The sequence below is a fragment of the Pristiophorus japonicus genome, chromosome 26, assembly GCF_044704955.1.
Source record: "Pristiophorus japonicus isolate sPriJap1 chromosome 26, sPriJap1.hap1, whole genome shotgun sequence".
In the NCBI taxonomy this organism is placed as follows: domain Eukaryota; kingdom Metazoa; phylum Chordata; class Chondrichthyes; family Pristiophoridae; genus Pristiophorus; species Pristiophorus japonicus.
The window spans coordinates 15507627-15529739 of NC_092002.1; the positions used below are offsets into that span (position 1 = coordinate 15507627).

General features: G+C 41.5%; 1 protein-coding gene across 5 annotated transcripts in view; it reads right to left on the minus strand.

Moving 5' to 3' along the window:
* Positions 1–22113, minus strand: part of LOC139239218 (ryanodine receptor 1-like) — a 506468-nt gene that overhangs the window by 280067 nt on the left and 204288 nt on the right. For all 5 annotated transcript variants that reach the window (XM_070867899.1, XM_070867895.1, XM_070867896.1 and 2 more), the window contains exons 39-41: positions 14221–14494; positions 11135–11249; positions 5351–5483 (exon numbers count right to left, since the gene is read on the minus strand). In XM_070867899.1, the coding sequence (XP_070724000.1) occupies positions 5351–5483; positions 11135–11249; positions 14221–14494 (522 nt within the window). The remainder of the gene's footprint in view (positions 1–5350; positions 5484–11134; positions 11250–14220; positions 14495–22113) is intronic.

A 22113-nucleotide genomic window follows, 5' to 3' on the forward strand; every position in this document is an offset into this window, starting at 1 on the left:
GTAGCACTGTGACAAATATGAGGATTTCTGTTATTTGATGTCAGGATAGTTGGGGTAAATCTAATTTAAAAATGGCTTCAGCCAACTTTGTTTTTGGAAAGGGCATTCCATTAATATGATTAAGAATCACAGTTTTTAAAATATATACTTTTTAAAGTTTATAATATTTCTGCTTCTACCTTAATCCTATGTGTATATCCCAATCTTTATTTCACTCAAATTTATGAAAAGTAAATTAGAATCTCTACATTTTACTTCCTGGTTTGCTGTCTGAGAATTCTGCAGTGTGATTTGGCTGCTTAGCCAGCTGGATGACATATCACTGTTGCTGAGCGCTGGAGATTCGCTTGATTTGGCGCCAGATTCAAACTCAGGTCAGGAGAGCAGAAATCAACACCACCGATCTCACTAGATCTTTGTGGGTAGCTCTCTTCGAGGTCACTGAAAGCAGTCGCTTCGCTGCTGACTGCAAATTCCGGGCCAATGCCTTTGTTTAATTAAACCAAAAAAGTTGACTTGTATAGTTCATTTCATTTTAAATGTTAACTTGTGTGTACTGAAGGCAGTGGAGTAATCTCCTTTGGGCCATTTAAGGGAAACATATTGAGGGAAGCATCAATACTCAGCCACTGACACCTCAGCTCACAAGGCGTAAAATCCGTTAAACTATCAGTCTGTTTGATTACTTTCAGGAACCGATTGTAATATTAAAGACAACCCATGCTATAAGTCACGGCTCTGTTTCTCAGCTTTAGTTCTGGCAAGAGATCCGAACTGAAATTTCTATTGTCCCCACACATGTCACACCTTAAAAGGTGTACCAAGAGACAAACTTCACTTTCATCAAGAAGTCCTGCTGCTCATTTGACTTTGAGAAACATTTCTAAAATAGGTATATTAACCCCTTGTGGATTGATTAAATATTTAATGTTTTATTAAAGTGTTGTGCTCTTTCAGTATCTTGCTACGTCTGTCTTGTTCGATATATTATTCAGCTTGTAAATAAATCTTATCAAGTCATTTCAGCCTATACACATTGGTCTGATTGTGTGTTATTTGCTGCCTTTTGGAAGGGAGAGGAGAGCATGGTGATTGATTGATTTACTTTTTAGTTATTGAAACACCACAATTAGAGGCTAGTTGTTGAAGACTGTGTGCTAATCCCATGCATGTATAAAGGAGCAGGTTTCTGTTTATAGGAGACAGTCTGCTTATGGAAGTTGTCTTTTAGCTGTGAACAGAACACAAAAGTGGAGAAAGCCTGAACTATAACAAGCACATTATTATTTACATAGCCCTGGGGAATAAAAGAAGGATTTACTGTCGGTGGTGTGAAACTAATTGTGCTAGATTCCAAAATGGCCCAATTTAATTGTCGAACTTAATCCACTTACTGTACTTTGTATTTGTCTATTGTAATCACTGAATCTAAATAGAATCCTAATAAATAAATACTATTCTTTAACTTTGAGTTTGCCCTTTTTAATAAATGCTGTTGTAAAATTAATGTACAACCAGTTATCCTTAAGTTAGTGAGCTTAGATATTGCTAGATTATTGTAAAGAAATATAGGAACAGGAGGAGGCCATTCAGTCCCTCAAGTCTGTTCCACCATTCAATTAAATCATGGCTGATATGTATCATTGTTCCATATCTTCTGAATAGGTTAGGATATCAATCTCAGTCTTGAAAGCTCTAAATGACCTAGTCTCAACAGCTTTTTGACAGAGTTCCAGACTTCCGCTACCTTTTGGTATGGAAAAAGTATTTTCTGACTTCACTTTTTTTAAAAGGCCTAGCTCTAATTGTAACATTTTACCCTCTTGGTCCAGATGCCCGCACCAGAGGAAATCGTTCTGTATCTACCCTATCAGGTCCTTTTATAATTATAAGTCTCTTGATTAGATGATCTCATCTTCTAAACTCAAGGAATACAACCCAAGTAAAGGAGCAATGCTTGAAACAAAAATATGCAGAAGAAAATATTCCAGAATGAGTCCAGTCACTCAAAATTAGTACCATATGTCCTTAACCTGGCAATATTAGCTTGCATCTGTTTTATTTTATCTCCTAATATTCTATAAAATGGGGAGCTTCAGAAGTTCCAGCAAATTATATCATAAGGCAACAGAGAGTTGTTATCAGTTCGTTGGATATATTCAAGAGAGAGTTAGATATGGCCATTATGGCTAAAGGGATCAAGGGGTATGGAGAGAAAGCAGGAAAGGGGTACTGAGGTGAATGATCAGCCGTGATCTTATTCAATGGTGGTGCATGCTTGAATGGCCTACTCCTGCACCTATTTTCTATGTTTCTATGAAACAAAATACTGATACATTAATGATAATAATGAACACAATCTGCCTGCACGACCTATACTAGGATTACATAGGATTTACAGCACAGAAACAGGCCATCAGCCCAACCAGTCCATGCTGGCATTTATGCTCTACTCGAGCCTCCTCCCAACTTTCCTCCTCTAACTCTATCAGCATAATCCTCGATTCCCTTCTCCCTCATATGCTTATTTAGTCACCCCTTATTCAGTTCAACCAATCCCTATAGTAGCGAGTTCCACATTCTCACCACTCTTTGGGCAAAGAAGTTTCTTCTGAATTCTCTATTGGATTTCTTGGTGATTATCTTATATTGATAATGATCTAATTATGCTCTTCCCCACAAGTGGAAATATTCTCTCTGTAAGCACGCTATCAAAACCTTTCAGAATTTTAAAGACTGCACCAATCCAGACTTTTGGGTTCAACATTCCCAAAGATGGGCACCCAAATCTGTGAGGGAAGTGATGCAATCAGTAGACCATTTAATATATTTAACTCCTTGAAACCATCATTTTAATCCATCAGATGTCTCCTGTTTGACTTTAATACCCTGGAATAATGAAGCATGGGAGGGGGTGGAGGTGAAGAGATGATGACAGCAGAAATTATTTAATTTACATCCCGCACATTTCAAAGTTTCGTCAACACTATAATGTGTGAGATGTGGGTACGCATTCTTCCGCTAATGTCAGGAATTTCAAGGTGCATCATCTTAACTGGGGACAAAATAGCAACAGATGTAATTAAGACAGATCTAACTAGGACTAGTACAAAAAAGGTTCCTCTCCTTTTGGGCAAGCCTGTACCTATCTCTTGAGATAATTAGGATCTCTTCTTGGACATCTTCATAGATCCTGGCTGATTTGTAGAGAGCTGATTTGTAAAGAGCTAGTTCAGTCAGCATTGTCAGCTGGTTCTGATAAATGGTTCATGATGCCAGTGGTGTCAGTACTAATCCTGAGGTGAGGAAATGGATTGCTTCATAAATCTGTATAAATCCTGCCATATTAGCTGTAAAATCTCAAGATGGAAAAATTGATTCAAGATCATTTTTTTAGGTAAGTGGAGAGGTTATCAGAATCAGAGTGGCTAATAATTCCATCAATGTTGTGCCTGCATCAGTTATGCTTCAGTTGAAGAATATGAGGAATGGCTCACTTTCTTAGCTGCCACGTCAATCGACATCCATGTGTTTTAAGAGCTACTTGCAACACCAAAGTACTTTCCACAACCTCTTGATATAATGCTATCTCTAGTTCAGCTGGAGGAACCATCTGCATGAAGGATCAAGTGAAGATAGTTGTTTGAAGAATTGCCCTCCACTGAATCAAATGTTTATTTTTTATTCATTCCTGGGATGTGGGCATCGCTGGCAAGGCCAACATTTATTGCTCATCTCCAAATGTCCCCGAGAAGGTGGTGATGAGCCGCCTTCTACTCCCACAGAGCTGTTAGGGAGGGAGTTCTAGGATTTTGACCCAGCAACGATGAAGGAACGGTGGTATATTTCCAAGTCAGGATGGTGTGTAACTTGGAGGAGAACTTGCACGTGATGATGTTCCCATGCACCTGCTGCCTTTGTCCTTCTAGGTGGTAGTAGTTGTGGGTTTAGAAGATGCTGTCGAGAAGCCTTGGCGAATTGCTGCAGTGAATCTTGTAGATGGTATACACTGCAGCCACAGTGCGCCGGTGGTGGAGGGAGTGAATGTTTAAGGTGGTGGATGGGGTGCTGATCAATCGGGCTGCTTTGTCCTGGATGGTGTCGAGCATCTTGAGTGTTGTTGGAGCTGCACTTGTCCAAGCAAGTGGAGAGTAATCCATCACAAACCTGACTTGTGCCTTGTAGATGGTGGAAAGGCTTTGGGGAGTCAGGAGGTGAGACACTCACCACAGAATACCCAGCCTTTGACTTGCTCTTGTTGCCACAGTATTTATGTGGCTGGTCCAGTTAAGTTTCTGATAAATAGTGACAACCCAGGATGTTGATGGTGGGGGATTCGGCGATGGTAATGCCGTGGAATGTCAAGTGGCAGTGGTTAGACTCGTGCTTGCTGGAGGTAGTCATTGCCTGGTATTTGTGTGGCGCAAATGTTACTTGCCACATCAGCTCAAGCCTGAATGTGATCCAGGTCTTGCTGCATTCAGCATGGACTGTTTCATTATCTGAGGAGTTGCAAATCATCAGGGAACATCCCCACTTCTGACCTTATGATGGAGGAAAGACCATTGATGAAGCAGCTGAAAATAGTTGGGCCTAGAATACTGCCCTGAGGAACTCCTGCAGCGATATCTTAAGACTGAGATGATTGACCACCAACAACTACAACCATCATCCTTTGTGCTAGGTATGACTCCAGCCAGTGAAGAGTTTACTCCTGATTCCCACGGACTTCAATTTTATTAGGGCTCCTTAATGCCATTCTGTTAAATGCTGCCTTGATGTCAAGAGCTGTTACTCTCACCTCTGGAATTTGGCTCTTTTGTTCATGTTTTAATCAAGGCTGTAATGAGTTTATAAAGGGCCATTTTAATAAAGGTTGGAGAAGGTATCACATTGTTGGAATATGATGTAGGAAAACAACACAAGTAGGAAGTTGGTCACTGGGAAGGATCTATTTTGGGAAGCATTTGAAAATGGAAGTGCTAACATGGTACTCAAAATTTGTTTGATCAAAATTAGTGTCAATGATTAGTAAGCAGGAATGGGGTACTGAAGTTGCATGTTCAGCCATGAACTCATTGAATGGTGGTGCAGGCTAGAAAGGCCGAATGGCCTACTCCTGCACCTATTTTCTATGTTTCTATTCCAAGTTTTCACAAGAGATGAAAGAAAGCTGTACATTTTCTGTAAAAGAAACTAACAGAAATACAATACACTATTTAAAATTTAAATTTGCCAATTAAAGAGATTTGAATTTATTCCTGTATGATTTACGTTTGTGCAGAAGTCACATTTCTGCTTACGACACCAGCGGTAGCCAATATCTTTCAGCACAAAATTAATTCCTTACCCAGTCCAATGCCACTATTATCCAGTAGGTAGCTTAAGTGATCAAACATGGCTCTCTGATTCTGGCGGCTGATGCGACAGAAATAGCACAGGAATCGGCAGCAGTTTGTCACCATTCTGGGGAACCGTATTTCCTACAAAAACAGGGCAATTATCTCAGTGAAAGCTTCATGAGCATTTTCTAACATAAAAAAAATTCACGAATACCCTATATAGTATGTGCAGCTGTCATATTAAATATCCATTATAATTGAAACTAAAAATATAAAAATGTTTACCAATAACAACTTTGGAGTTATATGTAAAAAAAACACGACCCCACTGAGGCCCCATTGCCAGTACGATGCAAAAGGTCAGATGGCACTATTCAAAGAAAGGCAGGGAGTTTTCCCAGTGCTCTAGCCAAGACATCAGTCCCTCAACCAACACCACGCAAAAATAGATTAATTGGTTATTTATCTTTATTGCTATTTGTGGGAACTTATTGTGCACAATTGGATGCTGTGTTTGCCTCCATAACAAGTGACTGCATCGCATTAGTAATTAATTGATTGTGAAGTGTTTTGAGATATTGAGGACTGATGAGGCATTATCAAAAAGCTTTTTTTTTAAATCTTCCTTTCTTTCTTGGTAAACCAAACGGAAGGATGTCGCTGTCCTTTGTGCACTTACAGTTAATGACATTTGCACATTCTATAAAGCAATAGCTACTGAAAATATGAAGGGCAATACCACAATCTGGTGCTCACAGAAGACAGTGACACTTGCAGGAAGCGCATTGTGGAAATCATCGGTCTAAGCTCATGATTTTCAAGATGTGCTGTCAGCTCCCTGTTGGCAATGCAGCATCACCCTCTAATGTTGCATATTAGAAAACCGTATCTGTTGCAGATCTGTGTACTTGAATTTTATTTTATTACAATATTTGCAAATGCTGATTTCAACCGTGGCATTGAAAAAAACCTTTCAGCAGTTGTGAACGGGGCTTCTGTACTCGCATTTTTCATGAGACCCCATTAATGCATATTTCATATCCAGTTGGGATTTTAGTACCGTTTCTAACCCAGCAATTAAGGCAACACATTGATTTACTGATTAATAACCTAAAAATTGGGTTAATCGTTAACCAGGGCAGGGACTAGAATGAAACCAGAGAGAATTCAACATGAGCAACAAAATTAGAGAAGGGACTATAGAGATTAGAACAAGCAGTAAAATTAGACAGGGAAGTATAGAAATTTAAGTGAATAAAAACAAGGTTTATCAGCTTTTCAGAAGTTCTTGAAAGATTCTGAAGATTGTTCAGGATGTAAAACTGCAACAATATGAAACAATTTTGCCTACAGAAATAAATTTGCTGGTTAGGGTTCTTGGTCATTAAATTATATCCTGAGATACCAGTGCACTGTGGGCTGGATTTTACTAACCTCGGCGGCTCGATGTCAGGGCGGGTCTCGGCCTCGCAGCTGGTTGCAGCCCGCTGTGTAAAATGATTTTCTCCTGATGGGGCTTGTTAAGCCCGCCCAGCACATGTGCTGCCAACTGAAGGAGACGGGTCTGATGACGTCATTTGATGACACGCCATCGGCCAGTTTCCATAAAGGGACCATGCGCATATTGATTTTGACATTTGTGCTGTCAGTGTTCTACAGCATTGAGGTGCTGCAAACACTGACAATCGCGGCACAGGCGTGCAGAGCTGCACCCAGGCTCGCCCATGACTACCACCATATGCTTATGGAGGGATTAAGAACACACAGGAAGGTTCTCTTCCCTTCCAATGGGCGGAAGTGACCTCCCAGGACACCAACACAGCCTGGTTGCACATTGCACATTGCACATTGCACATTATCACTATCACATTATCACCAGTGTCCTAAGCTTAAATAAAGGAGACTACAAAGGTATGAAGACAGAGTTGGCTAAAGTGGACTGGGAAAATGGATTAAAGTATGGGATGGTTGATGAGCAATGGCAGACATTTAAAGAGCTATTTCATAACTCGCAACAAAAATATATCCAAATGAGGAAAGACTGTAAGAGAAGGAATAATCATCCGTGGCTAACTAAGGAAATAAGGGATGGTGTCAAATTGAAAACAAGGGTATACAATGTAGCTAAGACAAGTGGGAGGCCAAAGCATTGGGAAATTTTTAAAAGCCAGCAAAAAACAACTAAAACTATTTATAAAGAGAGGGAAGATAGATTATGAAAATAAACTAGCACAAAATATAAAAACAGATAGTAAGAGTTTCTACAGATACATAAAAAGGAAAAGAGCGGCTAAAGTAAATGTTGGTCTCCTAGAGGATGAGATTGGGGAATTAATAATTGAGAACAGGGAAATGGCAGAGACATTATAGAAACATAGAAAATAGGTGCAGGAATAGGCCCATTCGGCCCTTCGAGCCTGCACCACCATTCAATATGATCATGACTGATCATGCACCTTCAGTACCCCATTCCTGCTTTCTCTCCATACCCCCTTGATCCCTTTAGCTGTAAGGGCCATATCTAACTCCCTTTTGAATATATCTAACGAACTGGCCTCAACAACTTTATGTGGTAGAGAATTCCACAGGTTCACAATTCTCTGAGTGAAGAAGTTTCTCCTCATCTCAGTCCTAAATGGCTTACCCCTTATCCTTAGACTGTGACTAAGGACTTCCCCAACATCGGGAACATTCTTCCTGCATCTAACCTGTCCAATCCTGTCAGAATGTTATATGTTTCTATGAGATCCCCTCTCATTTTTCTAAATTCCAGTGAATATAAGCCTAGTCGATCCAGTCTTTCTTCATATGTCAGTCCTGCCATCCCAGGAATCAGTCTGGTGAACCTTCGCTGCACTCCTTCAATAGCAAGAATGTCCTTCCTCAGTTTAGGAAACCGAAACTGTATACAATATTCAAGGTGTGGCCTCACCAAGGCCCTGTACAACTGCAGTAAGACCTCCCTGCTCCTAATCTCAAATCCTCGCTATGAAGGCCAACATGCCATTTGCCTTCTTCACTGCCTGCTGTACCTGCATGCCAATTTTCAATGACTGATGGACCATAACACCCAGGTCTCATTGCACCTCCCCTTTTTCTGATCTGTCACCATTCAAATAATATTCTGCCTTCATGTTTTTGCCACCAAAGTGGATAACCTCACATTTATTTACATTATACTGCATCTGCATGCATTTGCCCACTCACCTAACCTGTCCAAGTCACCCTGCAGCCTCTTAGCATCCTCCTCACAGCTCACACTGCCACCCAGCTTAGTGTCACCTGCAAACTTGGAGATATTACATGCAATTCCTTCGTCCAAATCATTAATGTATATTGTAAAGAGCTGGGGTCCCAGCACTGAACCTTGCAGTACCCCACTAGTCACTGCCTGCCATTCTGAAAAGGACCCATTTATTCCCACTCTTTGCTTTCTGTCTGTCAATATATTACCCCCAATACCATGTGCTTTAATTTTGCACACTAATCTCTTGTGTGGGACCTTGTCAAAAGCCTTTTGAAAGTCCAAATACACCACATCCACTGGTCCTCCCTTGTCCACTCTACTAGTTACATCCTCAAAAAATTCTAGATTTGTCAAGCACGATTTCCCTTTCGTAAATCCATGCTGACTTGGACCGATCCTGTCACTGCTTTCCAAATGCTGCTATTACATCTTTAATAATTGATTCCAACATTTTCCCCACTACTGATGTCAGGCTAACCGGTCTATAATTCCCTGTTTTCTCTCTCCCTCCTTTTTTAAAAAGTGGGGTTACATTAGCTACCCTCCATAGGAACTGATCCAAAGTCTACAGAGTGTTGGGAAATGACCACCAATGCATCCACTATTTCTGGGGCCACTTCCTTAAGTACTCTGGGATGCAGACCATCAGGCCTTGGGGATTTATCGGCCTTCAATCCAATCAATTTCCTTAACAATTTCCTGAATGAGAGATGATCTTATCGAAACATACAAGATATTAGTCTCAGAATAAGAGGCCGCCCATTTAAAGCTGAGATGAGGAGGAATTTCTTCTCTCAAAGGGTTGTAAATCTATGGAATTTGCTGCCCCAGAGAGCTGTGGAGGCTGGGTCATTGAATATAATTAAGACAGAGATAGACAGATTTTTGAGCGATAAGGGAATAAAGAGTTACGGAAAGCGGGCGGGGAAGTGGAGCTGAGTCCATGATCAGATCAGCCATGATCTTATTGAATGGCGGAGCAAGCTCAAAGGGCCAGGTGGCCTGCTCCTGATCCTATTTCTTATGTTATAATGTCCACTTCCCCATCTCACTAGCCACCGCTCATACTCAGCAATCATACCATTATGGCAGAGAGTAAGGGTAAAGAGTAGCTATTCAGAGTGGCAGAAGGTGGAAAGTGGTGTTCCACAAGGATTGGTATTGGGACCACTTGTTCACAATTTATATTAACGATTTAGACTTTGGAATCAAAAACACAATTTTTAAATTTGCAGATGACAGTAAATTGGGAGATAGCTAATACTGATTACAAGAAGACAGTAATAAACTTGCAGAATGGGCATATAATTGACAAATGAAATTCAACACAGATAAATGTGAGGTATTACTTTTTAGTAAGAAAAATGAGGTCACATATTACTTGGAAAATAAGAATCTAAATAGGGTAGAGGAGCAAAAAGTATCGACACAGGTTAACAAGGCCATAAAAAAAACCACATCAAGCACTTAGGTTTATTTCTAGAGAGATAGAATTGAAAAGTAGAGAAGTTATGCTAAACTTGTATCAAACCTTGGTTAAACCACATTTGGAGTACTGTGTGCAATTCTGGTTGCAATATTACTAAAAGGATACAGAGGTACTCGAGAGGGTGCAGAGAAGATTTACAAGGATGATTCCAGAAATGCGAGGGTACACTTATCAGTAAAGGACGAACAGGCTGGGTCTCTTCGCTTGAAAAGAGAAGGCTGAGGGGTGACCTAATAGAGGTCTTTAAAATTATGAAAGGTTTTGATAGAGCGCTTCCACGTGGGGAAGACCTTAACTAGAGGCCATCAATATAAGATAGTCACCGAGACATCAAATAGAGAGTGGTGAGAATGTGGAACTCGCTACCACAGGGATTGGTTGAAGCAAATAGTATGGATGCATTTAAGGGGCAGTTAGATAAGCCTATGAGAAAGCAAAGGGGATTCTGGGCTTTATAAATAGAAGGAGAGAGTACAAAAGCAAGGAAGTTATGATGAACCTTTATAATAGTGGTTCGGCTTCAACAGGAATATTGTATCCAATTCTGGGTACCACACTTTAGGGAGGATGTGAAGGTCTTAAGAGAGCGTGCTGAAAAGATTTACAAGAATGATTCCAGGGTTGAGAGACTTTTTGTGTGCTTAACATATTGCAAACTTTATTTCTAGGTTCTCAGCTTAGTAAGAGTCCAAGATGGCTTGCAAAATAATTTTCATAAATATATGTTTGGAGTATTAAAAAAAATTATTATTTAGCAGATTGGCCTACTTCATACATCCTTAATTATTATTGGAGGCTTTGTGGTTTATGATTGATATGTTCCACCCGTAGGTATGCTGCCTGAAGTGTGACAAAACATGAACTAGATGCAAGATTCTATATTGATATATTGATGGCTTCACCCAGCTGCTAAAATAATGTGCCCCACCTGTGGAAAGCAAAATGTAATTGAAGCCCTGGATATTTTTTGTGCAATGAGATGTGACAAATTATGACAAAACGTAAAATATATTTTGTGTAGAACTCAGTTTAACAGAGTTAAAGTCAGATTTGTACCTTAGAATCGCCACCTCCCAACACATTCACCATTACTTCCATAACAGTTTCATGCATGCCCAAAGCACGCATCAAGTTTGGATGCTGATAGAAGACTTTATTGTTCATAATGTTTCTGCAAAGCAATAAAAAAAAATAACCATTTGTAAAAAGGATGTTCTCCTTCTACCTTCATGAAAATATGTACTGTTAAAATTCTATCGCAGGTTAAATTGTAATTATTAGTAGTATCATAGTATAATTTTTTAAACTATGATTTATATTTATTAAACAATATTACTTTATATTTATTTTGAAATTCTAATTCTGTGCTTGCTTGTGGTATAACAGACTATTACTAGTCATTGTAACTCTATTCTCAGTCACAGGAATTCTACAAGAATCACAATCCCTCCTCCTTCACTCAAAGTGATGCCCTGATATATTTTTTGAACGGAGATGTAGGGATTGGTGGTTGTTTTGGTTTTTCTATGGGAACTTTCGGTGAATAATAGTGTATAATCTTCACTAAGTTTTTGGTAAGCATTTTCTGCCAGATGATGATGTATAACACAAAAAATCTGCAAAAGGACATAAACAGGCTAAGTGAGTGGGCAAAAATTTGGCAGATGGAGTATAATGTTGGAAAGTGTGAGGTCATGCACTTTGGCAGAAAAAAAAATCAAAGAGCAAGTTATTATTTAAATAGAGAAAGATTGCAAAGTGTTGCAGTACAGCGGGACCTGGGGGTGCTTGTGCATAAAACACAAAAGGTTAGTATGCAGTTACAGCAAGTGATCAGGAAGGCCAATTGAATCTTGGCCTTTATTGCAAAGGGGATGAAGTATAAAAGCAGGGCAGTCTTGCTACAGTTATACAGGGTATTGGTGAGGCCACAACTGGAATACTGCATGCAGTTTTGGTTTCCATATTTACGAAAGGATATACTTGCTTTGGAGGCAGTTCAGAGAAGGTTCACTAGGTTGATTCCGGGGATGAGGGGGTTGACTTATGAGGAAAGGTTGAGTAGGTTGGCCTCTACTCACTGGAATTCAGAAGAATGAGAGGTGATCTTATCGAAACATATAGGATTATGAGGGAGCTTGACAAGGTGGATGCAAAGAGGATGTTTCCACTGATAGGGGAGACTAGGACTAGAGGGCATAATCTTAGAATAAGGGGTCGCCCATTTAAAACTGAGATGAGGAAAAATTTCTTCTCTCAGAGGGTTGTGGAATTCGCTGCCTCAGAGAGCTGTGGAAGCTGGGACATTGAATAAATTTAAGACAGAAATAGACAGTTTCTTAAACGATAAGAGGTTATGGACAATGGGCAGGGAAGTGGACCTGAGTCCACGATCGGATCAGCTATGATCGTATTAAATGGCGGAGCAGGCTCGAGGGGCCGTATGGCTTCACTTGCTCCTATTTCTTATGTTCTTATGATGGGGCAGAATTTGGGGTTTTGAGGGCAGGGGTGGGAGGCGGTGGGACTCATTTGGCCTGGTACCCCAGATAAATCTGTTTCTATACGAGAAATGGAGGGATGAAAATCACATTTGCTGGACAACTCCATAATGGGATTAAAGTGTTTTCTAAGGTAAAGAAGAGAGCTTTAATCTTCTGGCCTCTGGTATACCTAGATTAGGAGTGTTTGCTTCTGTAGAAAACTACATTCCACTGTACTGGCATCCTTCAAAGAGCAAAATAAAATAAAATAAAAATGTCATAGAATAGAATCATATTTAGATTCCGGTCAACCCCAAAAAGCTCTTGAACAGTAATTTAGTGTTAGATTAGATGACTGATCTGCAAAGTTGGCACAAAGGGAAAAGAGTACTCACAGGTTACTATTTCTTTGAGCTACAGTTATAACATGCAAGGATTTCCTTAGTTATACACTGGCCTGATATTTATGGGGAGGGAACAGGGAGGAGTTCCGGACGGGAGACTCGGAAGTACGGGTTTCCCCAATATCCTGCTGAAATTAACAACAGGACGCATTTAAAAATTTTTCACCAAGTTACCTGCCAGAAAGATGGCTGCCTGCCTCTAAAGTGGGAAAGCCAGTATAAGCCCACAGTCAGGGAGCAGAGAGGAAGGAGGGAGAGATCGTGGTCGGAGATGTGGGGGCGGGGGGGGGGCGGAAGAGAGATCGCGGATGGGGGACAGATGTTCGCGGTCAGGGGAGGAAAATCGTGGCCGTGAAAGTGGGGGAGATCACGATCGGGAGGGGGAATTCGTGATTGGAGGGTGATGTCGCGGTCAGGGGAAGAATAGATCGTGCAGGGTTGTTGGGAAGGACTGGTGTGGTCGGACAAGCGAGGGCTTCAGGCGTATTTTGTGGGTAACGGAGAGATATGTTGTTCACAATTTATATTAACGATTTACACTTTGGAATCAAAACCAAAAAAATTCTAAATTTGGCAATATCACCAAATTGGCTGGGGCAGAGTGGAGTGGGAAATAAATACGGAGGATGACTGCAACAAATTACAAGAAGTCATTAATAAACTTGCAGAATGAGTATATAATCAGCAAATTAATTCAACATATATAAGTGTGAGGCATTAGATTTTGATAAGAAAAAAGGTCACATATTACTTGGAAAATATCTACCATATTATAAAAAGGATATAGAGGCACTGAAGAGGGTGAAAAAAAGATGTACAAGGATGATACCAGAACTGCAATGTTATACCCAACAGTCTGTGTCTCTTTTCTCTTAAGGGGGCGACCTAATAGAGGTCTTTAAAATTATTAAGAGGTTTGATAGAGTCGACACAGACAGAGTGTTTCCACTTGTGGGGAAGAGGAAAACTAGAGGTCATCAATATAAGATAGTCACCAAGAAATCAATCTTTACCCAGAGAGTGGCGAGAACGTGGAACTTGTAGTTGAGATGTATCGTATAAATGCATTTAAAGGGAGGCTGGATAAGCATATGAGGGAGAAGGGAATTGAGAGTTTTGCTGATAATGTTAGATGAGGAAAGACGGAAAGAGGCTCAAGTGGAGCATAAACTTTGACATGGACTGGTTGGGCCGAATGACCTGTTTCTGTGCTGCATATTCTATGTAATCCTATGAAATAATTTATTTTACATACCCAATGCTCTGGATCATAAGCCTCTCTTCTTCTGGACCCATTTGGACAATGAGCAATGAGCGGATCTGACCCAGGCATTCCAGCAAATTCATGGTGTCCTCCACAGATGTAGCATTAATGATATAGGCCTTAGGCATAGCACGGATAAGCTCTCCAACACCATCGTACTGTCTGTGGAGCAAGCTGAACATCAACCGCACCAGTTCAGGATTCTGGATGAAGGCTTCCTGGGCCCAATGCACTACTGTGTGAGAGATCAGCTCCTGCAGTGTACCTTTAATAGAAAGTAACACAAAATATCTGTAATACCTGACCATATAAATGTTATTGTTCTGAAACATCACGCATTAAAAATAGCATTTTCTACAGAAGTGAAAGATCTTTTCATTGCTTGGTACTCTAGAAGCTCCAAAATTGCAATGTTGACAATTTCAGGTTTCTGCCTGTAGATTGTCTATGCCCTGCATCAGCGGTATGGAGACTGATCTCGTCAACAATGTGAAGTTAGCCCTTCTCTCAAACAGCAACAGGTTCCCATCATCTGAAAATGAGCATTGGGAGCCAAGGGCAGAATCAGCAATTTTACAAAAAGGTTGGTAAAGAAACTTTGGAAATATAAAAAAATTGGCAGATTCCACATCAAATATCCCAATACAGGGAGTAAAATGAAACTAAGTATCCCTGCTTCCACTAAAACAACATTTCAATGTACTTTTAAAATGGAAAGATAGCTTTAGCAGGCTGAATAATAATCCGTCCATTTCTAATTGTATCAAGAGTTTACACATCTTTTTGTATTATTTGTCCTCAGAACGTGGATGATGCTGGCAATGCTGTATGTATTGCTCATCACCTACTGAGAATGAATGGACTATTGAGTGGCTCACTGGGCCACTTCAGAGGGCAGTTAAGAGTCAGCCATTTGGTGTTGATTTAAGTCACGTGTATGCCAAACTGGATTAAGATGGCTGCCTTCCCTTTCCTCAAGGACATTTGTGAACCGGTTGGATTTTTACAGCAATCTGGCAAACTTTCCATGTTCATTGCTGTGGTGCGAGTCCACAAGTTACCAGATTTATTGAATTCAGTTTCAAATGTCATGGTGGCATTTAAATTCTTGTCTGCTTTCTTCTTTTGGCAGGTAGTGTGGGTGTTGGTGCTAAGTGACCCTCCAAGAACAGACTTCACAACTGCTTACTCTTAGCCTCCTTTGAAACAAAATCCATGAGTGCAGTTCCTTTATTGGCCAGACAGTGGCACCAACCCTGATACTGCAGTCTCCAGATGTGACTGCTTACACAAGTCTGGATTTTCTGCTTCAGCCGGCCAGTGTAGAAAGATAAATTGGGCAGCCAGGAAAAGAAAAAGTCTCTGAGAATGCCACCCATTTTGCACTGTGTCCGCAGTTCTGGGCAGTCGGGACCAGCAGCATTGGAGGCTTCTGTGGAAGCACAGCAAATAACAGTCGTTTTTTTAAATTTGTTCCTGGGATGTGGGCGTCGCTGGCAAGGCAGCCATTTATTGTCCATCCATAATTGCCCTTGAGAAGGTAATGAGTCGCTTTCTTGAACCGCTGCAGCCAGTGTGGTGAAGGTACTCCCACAGTGCTGTTAGGGATTGAGTTCCAGGATTTCGACCCAGGGACAATGAAGGAGTAGTGATATATTTCCAAGTCAGGATGGTGTGTGACTTGGAGGGGAACTTGCATGTGATGGTTTTCCCACGTGCCTGCTTCCCTTGTCCTCCTAGGTGGTAGAGTTTGGGAGGTGCTGTCAAAAAAGCCTTGGTAAGTTGCTGCAGTGCATCTTGTAGATGGTACACACTGCAGCCAAGGTGCGCCGGTGGTAGAGGGAGTGAATGTTGAAGATGGTGAATGGGGTGCCAATCAAGCAGGATGTTTTGTCCTGGATGGTATCGAGCTTCTTGAGTGTTGTTGGAGCTGCATTTATCCAGGCAAGTGGAGAGTATTCCATTACACTCCTGACTTATACCACATCGATGTCTTGCATTTAGTGGGATTGCATGAAAGAATAAACAACAGCTAGAATACTCTGATTAGATGTACTGCCAAGGTATCAGCAACAATATCTGCAGGTTCTGCCATGCTTACCTAGCAATGTCCTTGAGGAACTGTTTTTTCAGTGTTCAAATTAGGAGAAAGCTAGTTACAAAGCTTGAAGAACACTAGCCAAGGTACATGGAGCATAGGGCTGGTATATCCAGTGAAAATAACGATCAGTTATAGGCTGAAACATGGCTCTACAGGTTTGCAGGCATGATGTAATGCTGAACTATGGCATGATGTCATGGAGTGGCAGAGAGAACCACCCTCCTCAAAGCCACTTCATATAGCACATCTCCACTTCAGCAGTTGTCAAATGGGACCAGGTATGAGTTTGTTCCATTACATGCCTGCAGATTTTGTGACTGTGTCCCAGGTTTCCTTTATTTTTGCCTATCTTTTTTACTGTCTACTCTCTTTCAGGATCGGTAAAGCATTGAGTCTTTCTGAGCCTTTTCAAAGGCTAGCAGAATTTGTGTCCCCATATTCTGGCACTCCTCTTTAACTGTCCCCAATTTTACTTCCACAAAATTTTCCACTCTCACCAACAGTATGCTTCCTGAACCCATCTAAATCTGCAGCTAAAATTGTAAATCAGCTAATTTAGGAAAACTGGCTGCAAACAGCATACTTCCATTTGGATCTGTCTCGACACCTCACTTTAGGTCCATATTTTCCTCTGCTAAGTAATTTTAGTCTGGTATAAAATGTTGTCCAATATCCTTAAATGGATTGAGGAAAGTTAGCTCATTCTGGTTTGTAATAGATTCTTGCAGGTCATTCATGAGGAATCCAAGCAATACTCTGAAACTACACAGTCAAATTAAGAAGCAAGTATTTACTCCAGGTCAGACCTGACATTAGCGTGCTTAGTAAACAGGAAGATTTTAAAGCATCGCCACAGCTAGATGGCTCATATGCTATCTTTTGTGGCTTACTTTTTACACATTAATGAATTCTCCTTATATTTTTGCATCATTAATTAATAAAAAATCTCTCAGATATGCTAACTCTACCATACATTGTACCTTCCATCACAATGACATTATCCAAGATTAAATAAACCCCCTACATTGTACAGGGTATTGGTGAGACCACACCTAGAGTACTGCATACAGTTTTGGTCTTGTATTTAAGGAAAGATATATTTGCATTGGAGGCTGTTCAGAGAAGGTTCACTAGATTGATTCTGGAGATGAGGGGGTTGACTTATGAAGATAGGTTGAGTAGGTTGGGCCTCTACTCATTGGAGTTCAGAAGAATGAGAGGTGATCTTATCGAAACATGTAAGATAATGAGAGGCCTCGACAAAGTGGATGCAGAGAGGATATTTCCACTCATCAGAAAAACTAGAACTAGGGAACATAGTGTCAGAATAAGGGGACCGCCCATTTAAAACTGAAATTAGGAATTTCTTCTCTCAGAGGGTTGTAAATCTGTGGAATTCTCTGCCCCAGAGAGCTGTGGAAGCTGGTCACTGAATATATTTAAGGCGGAGATACAGGTTTTTGAGCGATAAGAGAATAAAGGTTGTGGGGAGCGAGCAGGGAAGTGGAGCTGAGCCCATGATCAGATCAACCATGATCGTATTAAATAGCGGAGCAGGCTCGAGGGGCTGTATGGCCGACTCCTGCTCCTATTTCTTATGTTCTTACGAATGATAGAGCATGCGAGAGCTCAACAAAAGTAGGCAAATATTTGCAGCGGACTAAATTCCTATGACAGTATTAGTTTTGTCTCAGTTCCATTTCTGCAAAATTCACACATGGGGAAGGTAATTTTTTATTGTTATATTTGATTTTAAAAATAAAAAGTAAAATGTTTTGGAACATTGATGCCGCCATGTGTTTTCTTGCATCATTATAGCAATATCCTAGGCTTAAGCGAATTGTGTATGAGATTTTCTAGATTGTCATAGGTTGACTAATAACGTTGAATAAACATGTTTCAAATCCCCACCTGATCACACTGGGCAAGTATTTCTTGCAGGTTTTACTTCATGTCCCTCGTACCTTAATTTCATCCAGTGATATAATTAAGAAGACACTGAAGTATCAGTGACTGATCTTTGGAAACAATGAAGCAATTAATGCACAGACTGGTGAAATATAAAACTTTTTAAAAAACTTCTTAGTGAACCAGTGGCAAATAACAGAAAAAGGTTTGGGCATTATTAATTGCTACGGGAGTAGAGTATTTTAAGGTGTGATACAAAGAATGCCATTTGTTTTAGCATTAGTACATAACATGCATTAATGTTATTGCTAATATATAATCATTAGGTATTTATTTAAAAGCTTTCTTAAAATGTCAATCATCACTGAACAAAGTTCCAACAGGTCCTTTCAATGGCCCTCAAGCTGAGCAGTAGGTGAAGCTAAAATTAATTTACACCTTTGTCAGCATGGCCTATAAGTCTGGTAAAGAGCCAGTAGGTGATCTTACACACTTGCAAGGTTTACAAATTATGATATCTAGTGTCACATGCCAAATTATTCATGTCAACAATTTTGCAGCAGAGTAAGATCACTCTTCCATCAACCCGAGCAGATGGCTGGCTGCCTCAGATCTACACTTGTGTTTTGGACTCAACAATTAGGAGTGTACTAATGGCCCAGGAAGATCTGGCTTCCATTTCAAGTCCGACCTGCTGGCAAAGTACCTACTTCTTGCTCAGTGTCATCATTCTGTTCTTCAGCTAAATGGAATACTTGAGCTGAAATATTCAGTGTCAGGAAATTGGAATCTTAAATTTGGCACCTTACCATTAGGAACAAGAGTAAACCAGTCACCCCCTTGAGCCTGTTTCGCCATTCAATTAGATCATGGCTGACCTGTATCTCAACTCCATCTACCCGCCTTAATACCCGTGCCTAACAAAAATTAATCCACCTCAGTTTTGACATTTTTAACTGACGCCCCCCCCGCCCCCAGCCATAACAGCTTCTTGGGGGTATAGAGTTCCAGATTTCCACTACCCTTTGTGAGAACAAGTAATTTCTCACAACAACCCTGAACAGCCTAGCTCTAATTTTAAGGTTATACCTCCTTGTTCTGGATTCCCCAGCAGAGGAAATAGTTTCTCTCTGTCTACCCTATCAAATCCTTTAATCATCTTAAACACCTCAATTAGATCACCCCTTAATCTCCTATACTCAAGGGAATACAAGCCTAGTCTAAACTGGACCTCATCATTTAATCCTTTCAGCCACTATCATTCTGGTGACTCTGCACTGCACCCCCTCCAAGGCCCATATAATGAATCTGCTTTCATCACACTTTCAGGCAGTGCATTCCAAATCACAAAAACTAGCTATTAAAAAAAAAATGTTTCCTCTGTTCTTTTGCCAATCGCCTTAAATCTGGGTCCTCTGGTTACTAACTCTTCAGCTACTGGAAACAATTTCTCCTTATTTACTATATTTATCTTTATTTATTATATCAAAACCATTCATGATTTTGAACACCTTAATCAAATCTATTAACTTTCTCTACTCCAAAGAGAACAACCTCAGTTTCTCCAATCTTGCTGCATATCTGAAGTCCCTCATCCCCAATACCATTCTAGTAAATCTTCTCTGCACCCACCCTAATGCCTTGACATTCTTCCGAAAATGTGGTGCTCAGAATTGAAGACAATACTCCAGCTGTGGCCTAACCAGTGATTTGTAAAGGTTCAACGTGACTTCCTTGTTTTTGTACTCGTCTCCATTTATAAAGCCAATGGTCCCATATGCATTTTTAACAGCCTTCTCAACTTGTCCTGCTACCTTCAAAGATTAGTGTGCATAAACCCTTGGTCTCTATTCTTGCAACCTCTTTAAAGTTGTTTATATTGCCTCTGCTCATTCTTCCTACCAAAATGTATCACTTCACATCTCTCTGCGTTAAATTTCATCTGTCATGTGTCTTCCCATTTCACCAGTCTATGTCTTCCTGAAGTCTGTTACCATCTTCCTCATTGTTTAGTACATTTCCAAGTTTCATTATGTGGAACCTTGTCGAAAGCCTTCCGTAGACACAACCTTATCTACCACGTTACTTAACTCCTCAAAAAAGTTCAACTAGATTTGTTAGACAGAACTTATCCTTAATAAATCAATGCTGGCTCTCTCTGATCAGTTCAAATGTTTCCAATTGCTGAGTCACACTGTCTCTAATAACAGATACTAAGTAACTTCCCCACAAGTGATGTTAGACTAATCATCATCATAGACAGTCCCTCCAGATCGAGGAAGACTTGCTTCCAATCTTACTTAACATGAGTTCTTAGGTGGCTGTTCAGTCCAATATGAGAATCACAGTTTCTGTCACAGGTGGGGCATATAGTCGTTGAGGGAAAGGGTGGGCAGGGAGCCTGGTTTGCTGCACGCTCCTTCCGCTGCCTGCGCTTGATTTCTGCATGCTCTTGGTGACGATACTCGAGGAACTCAGCGCCCTCCCGGATGCAGTTCCTCCACTTAGGGCGGTCTATGGCCAAGGACTCCCAGGTGTCAGTGGGGATATCGCACTTTATCAGGGAGGCTTTGAGGGGGTTCTTGTAATGTTTCCTCTGCCTGCCTTTGGCTCGTTTGCCATGGACGAGTTCCGAGTACAGCGCTTGCTTTGGAAGTCTCGTGACTGGCATGCGAACTATGTGGCCTGCCCAGCGGAGCTGATCGAGTGTGGTCAGTGCTTCAATGCTGGGGATGTTGGCCAGGACGAGGACACTGATGTTGGTGTGTCTGTCCTCCCAGGGGATTTGCAGGATCTTGCGGAGACATTGCTGGTGGTATTTCTCCAGCGACTTGAGGTGTCTACCGTACATGGTCCACGTCTCTGAGCCATATAGGAGGGCGGGTATTACTACGGCCCTGTAGACCATGAGCTTGGTGACAGTTTTGAGGGACTGATCTTCAAACACTCTTTTCCTCAGGCATCCGAAGCTGCACTGGCGCACTGGAGGCGGTGTTGGATCTCATCATCAATTTCTGTTCTTGTTGATAGGAGGCTCCCGAGATAGGGGAAGTGGTCCACGTTGTACAGGGCTACGCCGTGGATCTTGATGTTTGCGGGGCAGCGCTGTGCGGCGAGGACAGGCTGGTGTAAGACCTTTGTTTTACTAATGTTTAGCGTAAGGCTGTTAGCTGTTAACACCCCAGGCCGTGGTGCAACTGGCAAGGAAGTCATCGCCATGCAAGGCAACCCTTTAGCGCTGCGCACTGCCCCCTTTCCGCCCGCAGGGGAAATTGGCCAGCGCCCCAAGAAACCGCTGAGAATGGTGTGAGTGCCAGCCTCGCAGGTCACGAACTGGGCCGCTATCCGCTCGCAGGGCGGAAGTTAAGGAGGAGGTTGGGAGTGCCGTGCACCGTCATTTTTTTTACAGCTCACTGGTTGGCCCCTTATTTGTTTCTTTGGCATGGTCCGGGCTGCCATCGTGGAGCCGGGCACTCCATTTGGCTGCGGCCTCGGCTCCACGCCACCCTGGTGGTCCAGTGGAGGCCATCAGAGGCCTGGCAGAGTGCGCAGCAGCCTTCCACTCTAACAGAAGGGGAGGGGTGTTGCAACAAGTCAGTGCTACGCGAACCAGCTACGTAGCGCTGACGAACGCACCAGAGTAGCACCCCTGATCCCATCCCAACAGGAAGTGGAGCTTTCTGTGAGGGGTGATAACTGCAATTTTGTGGCCGGGGTGGGACTTCCGTGCCGGGCAGAGGAAGTCCCACCCAGAGTCGGTTACTGCCCCTAATTGGGGCGATGGGGAATTTCGCCCTGATAATTTATCTCTCTTACCCTTCTCAAATAGTGCAGTGGCATTGGCAATTTTCCACTCCAAGGAGACAATTCCATGG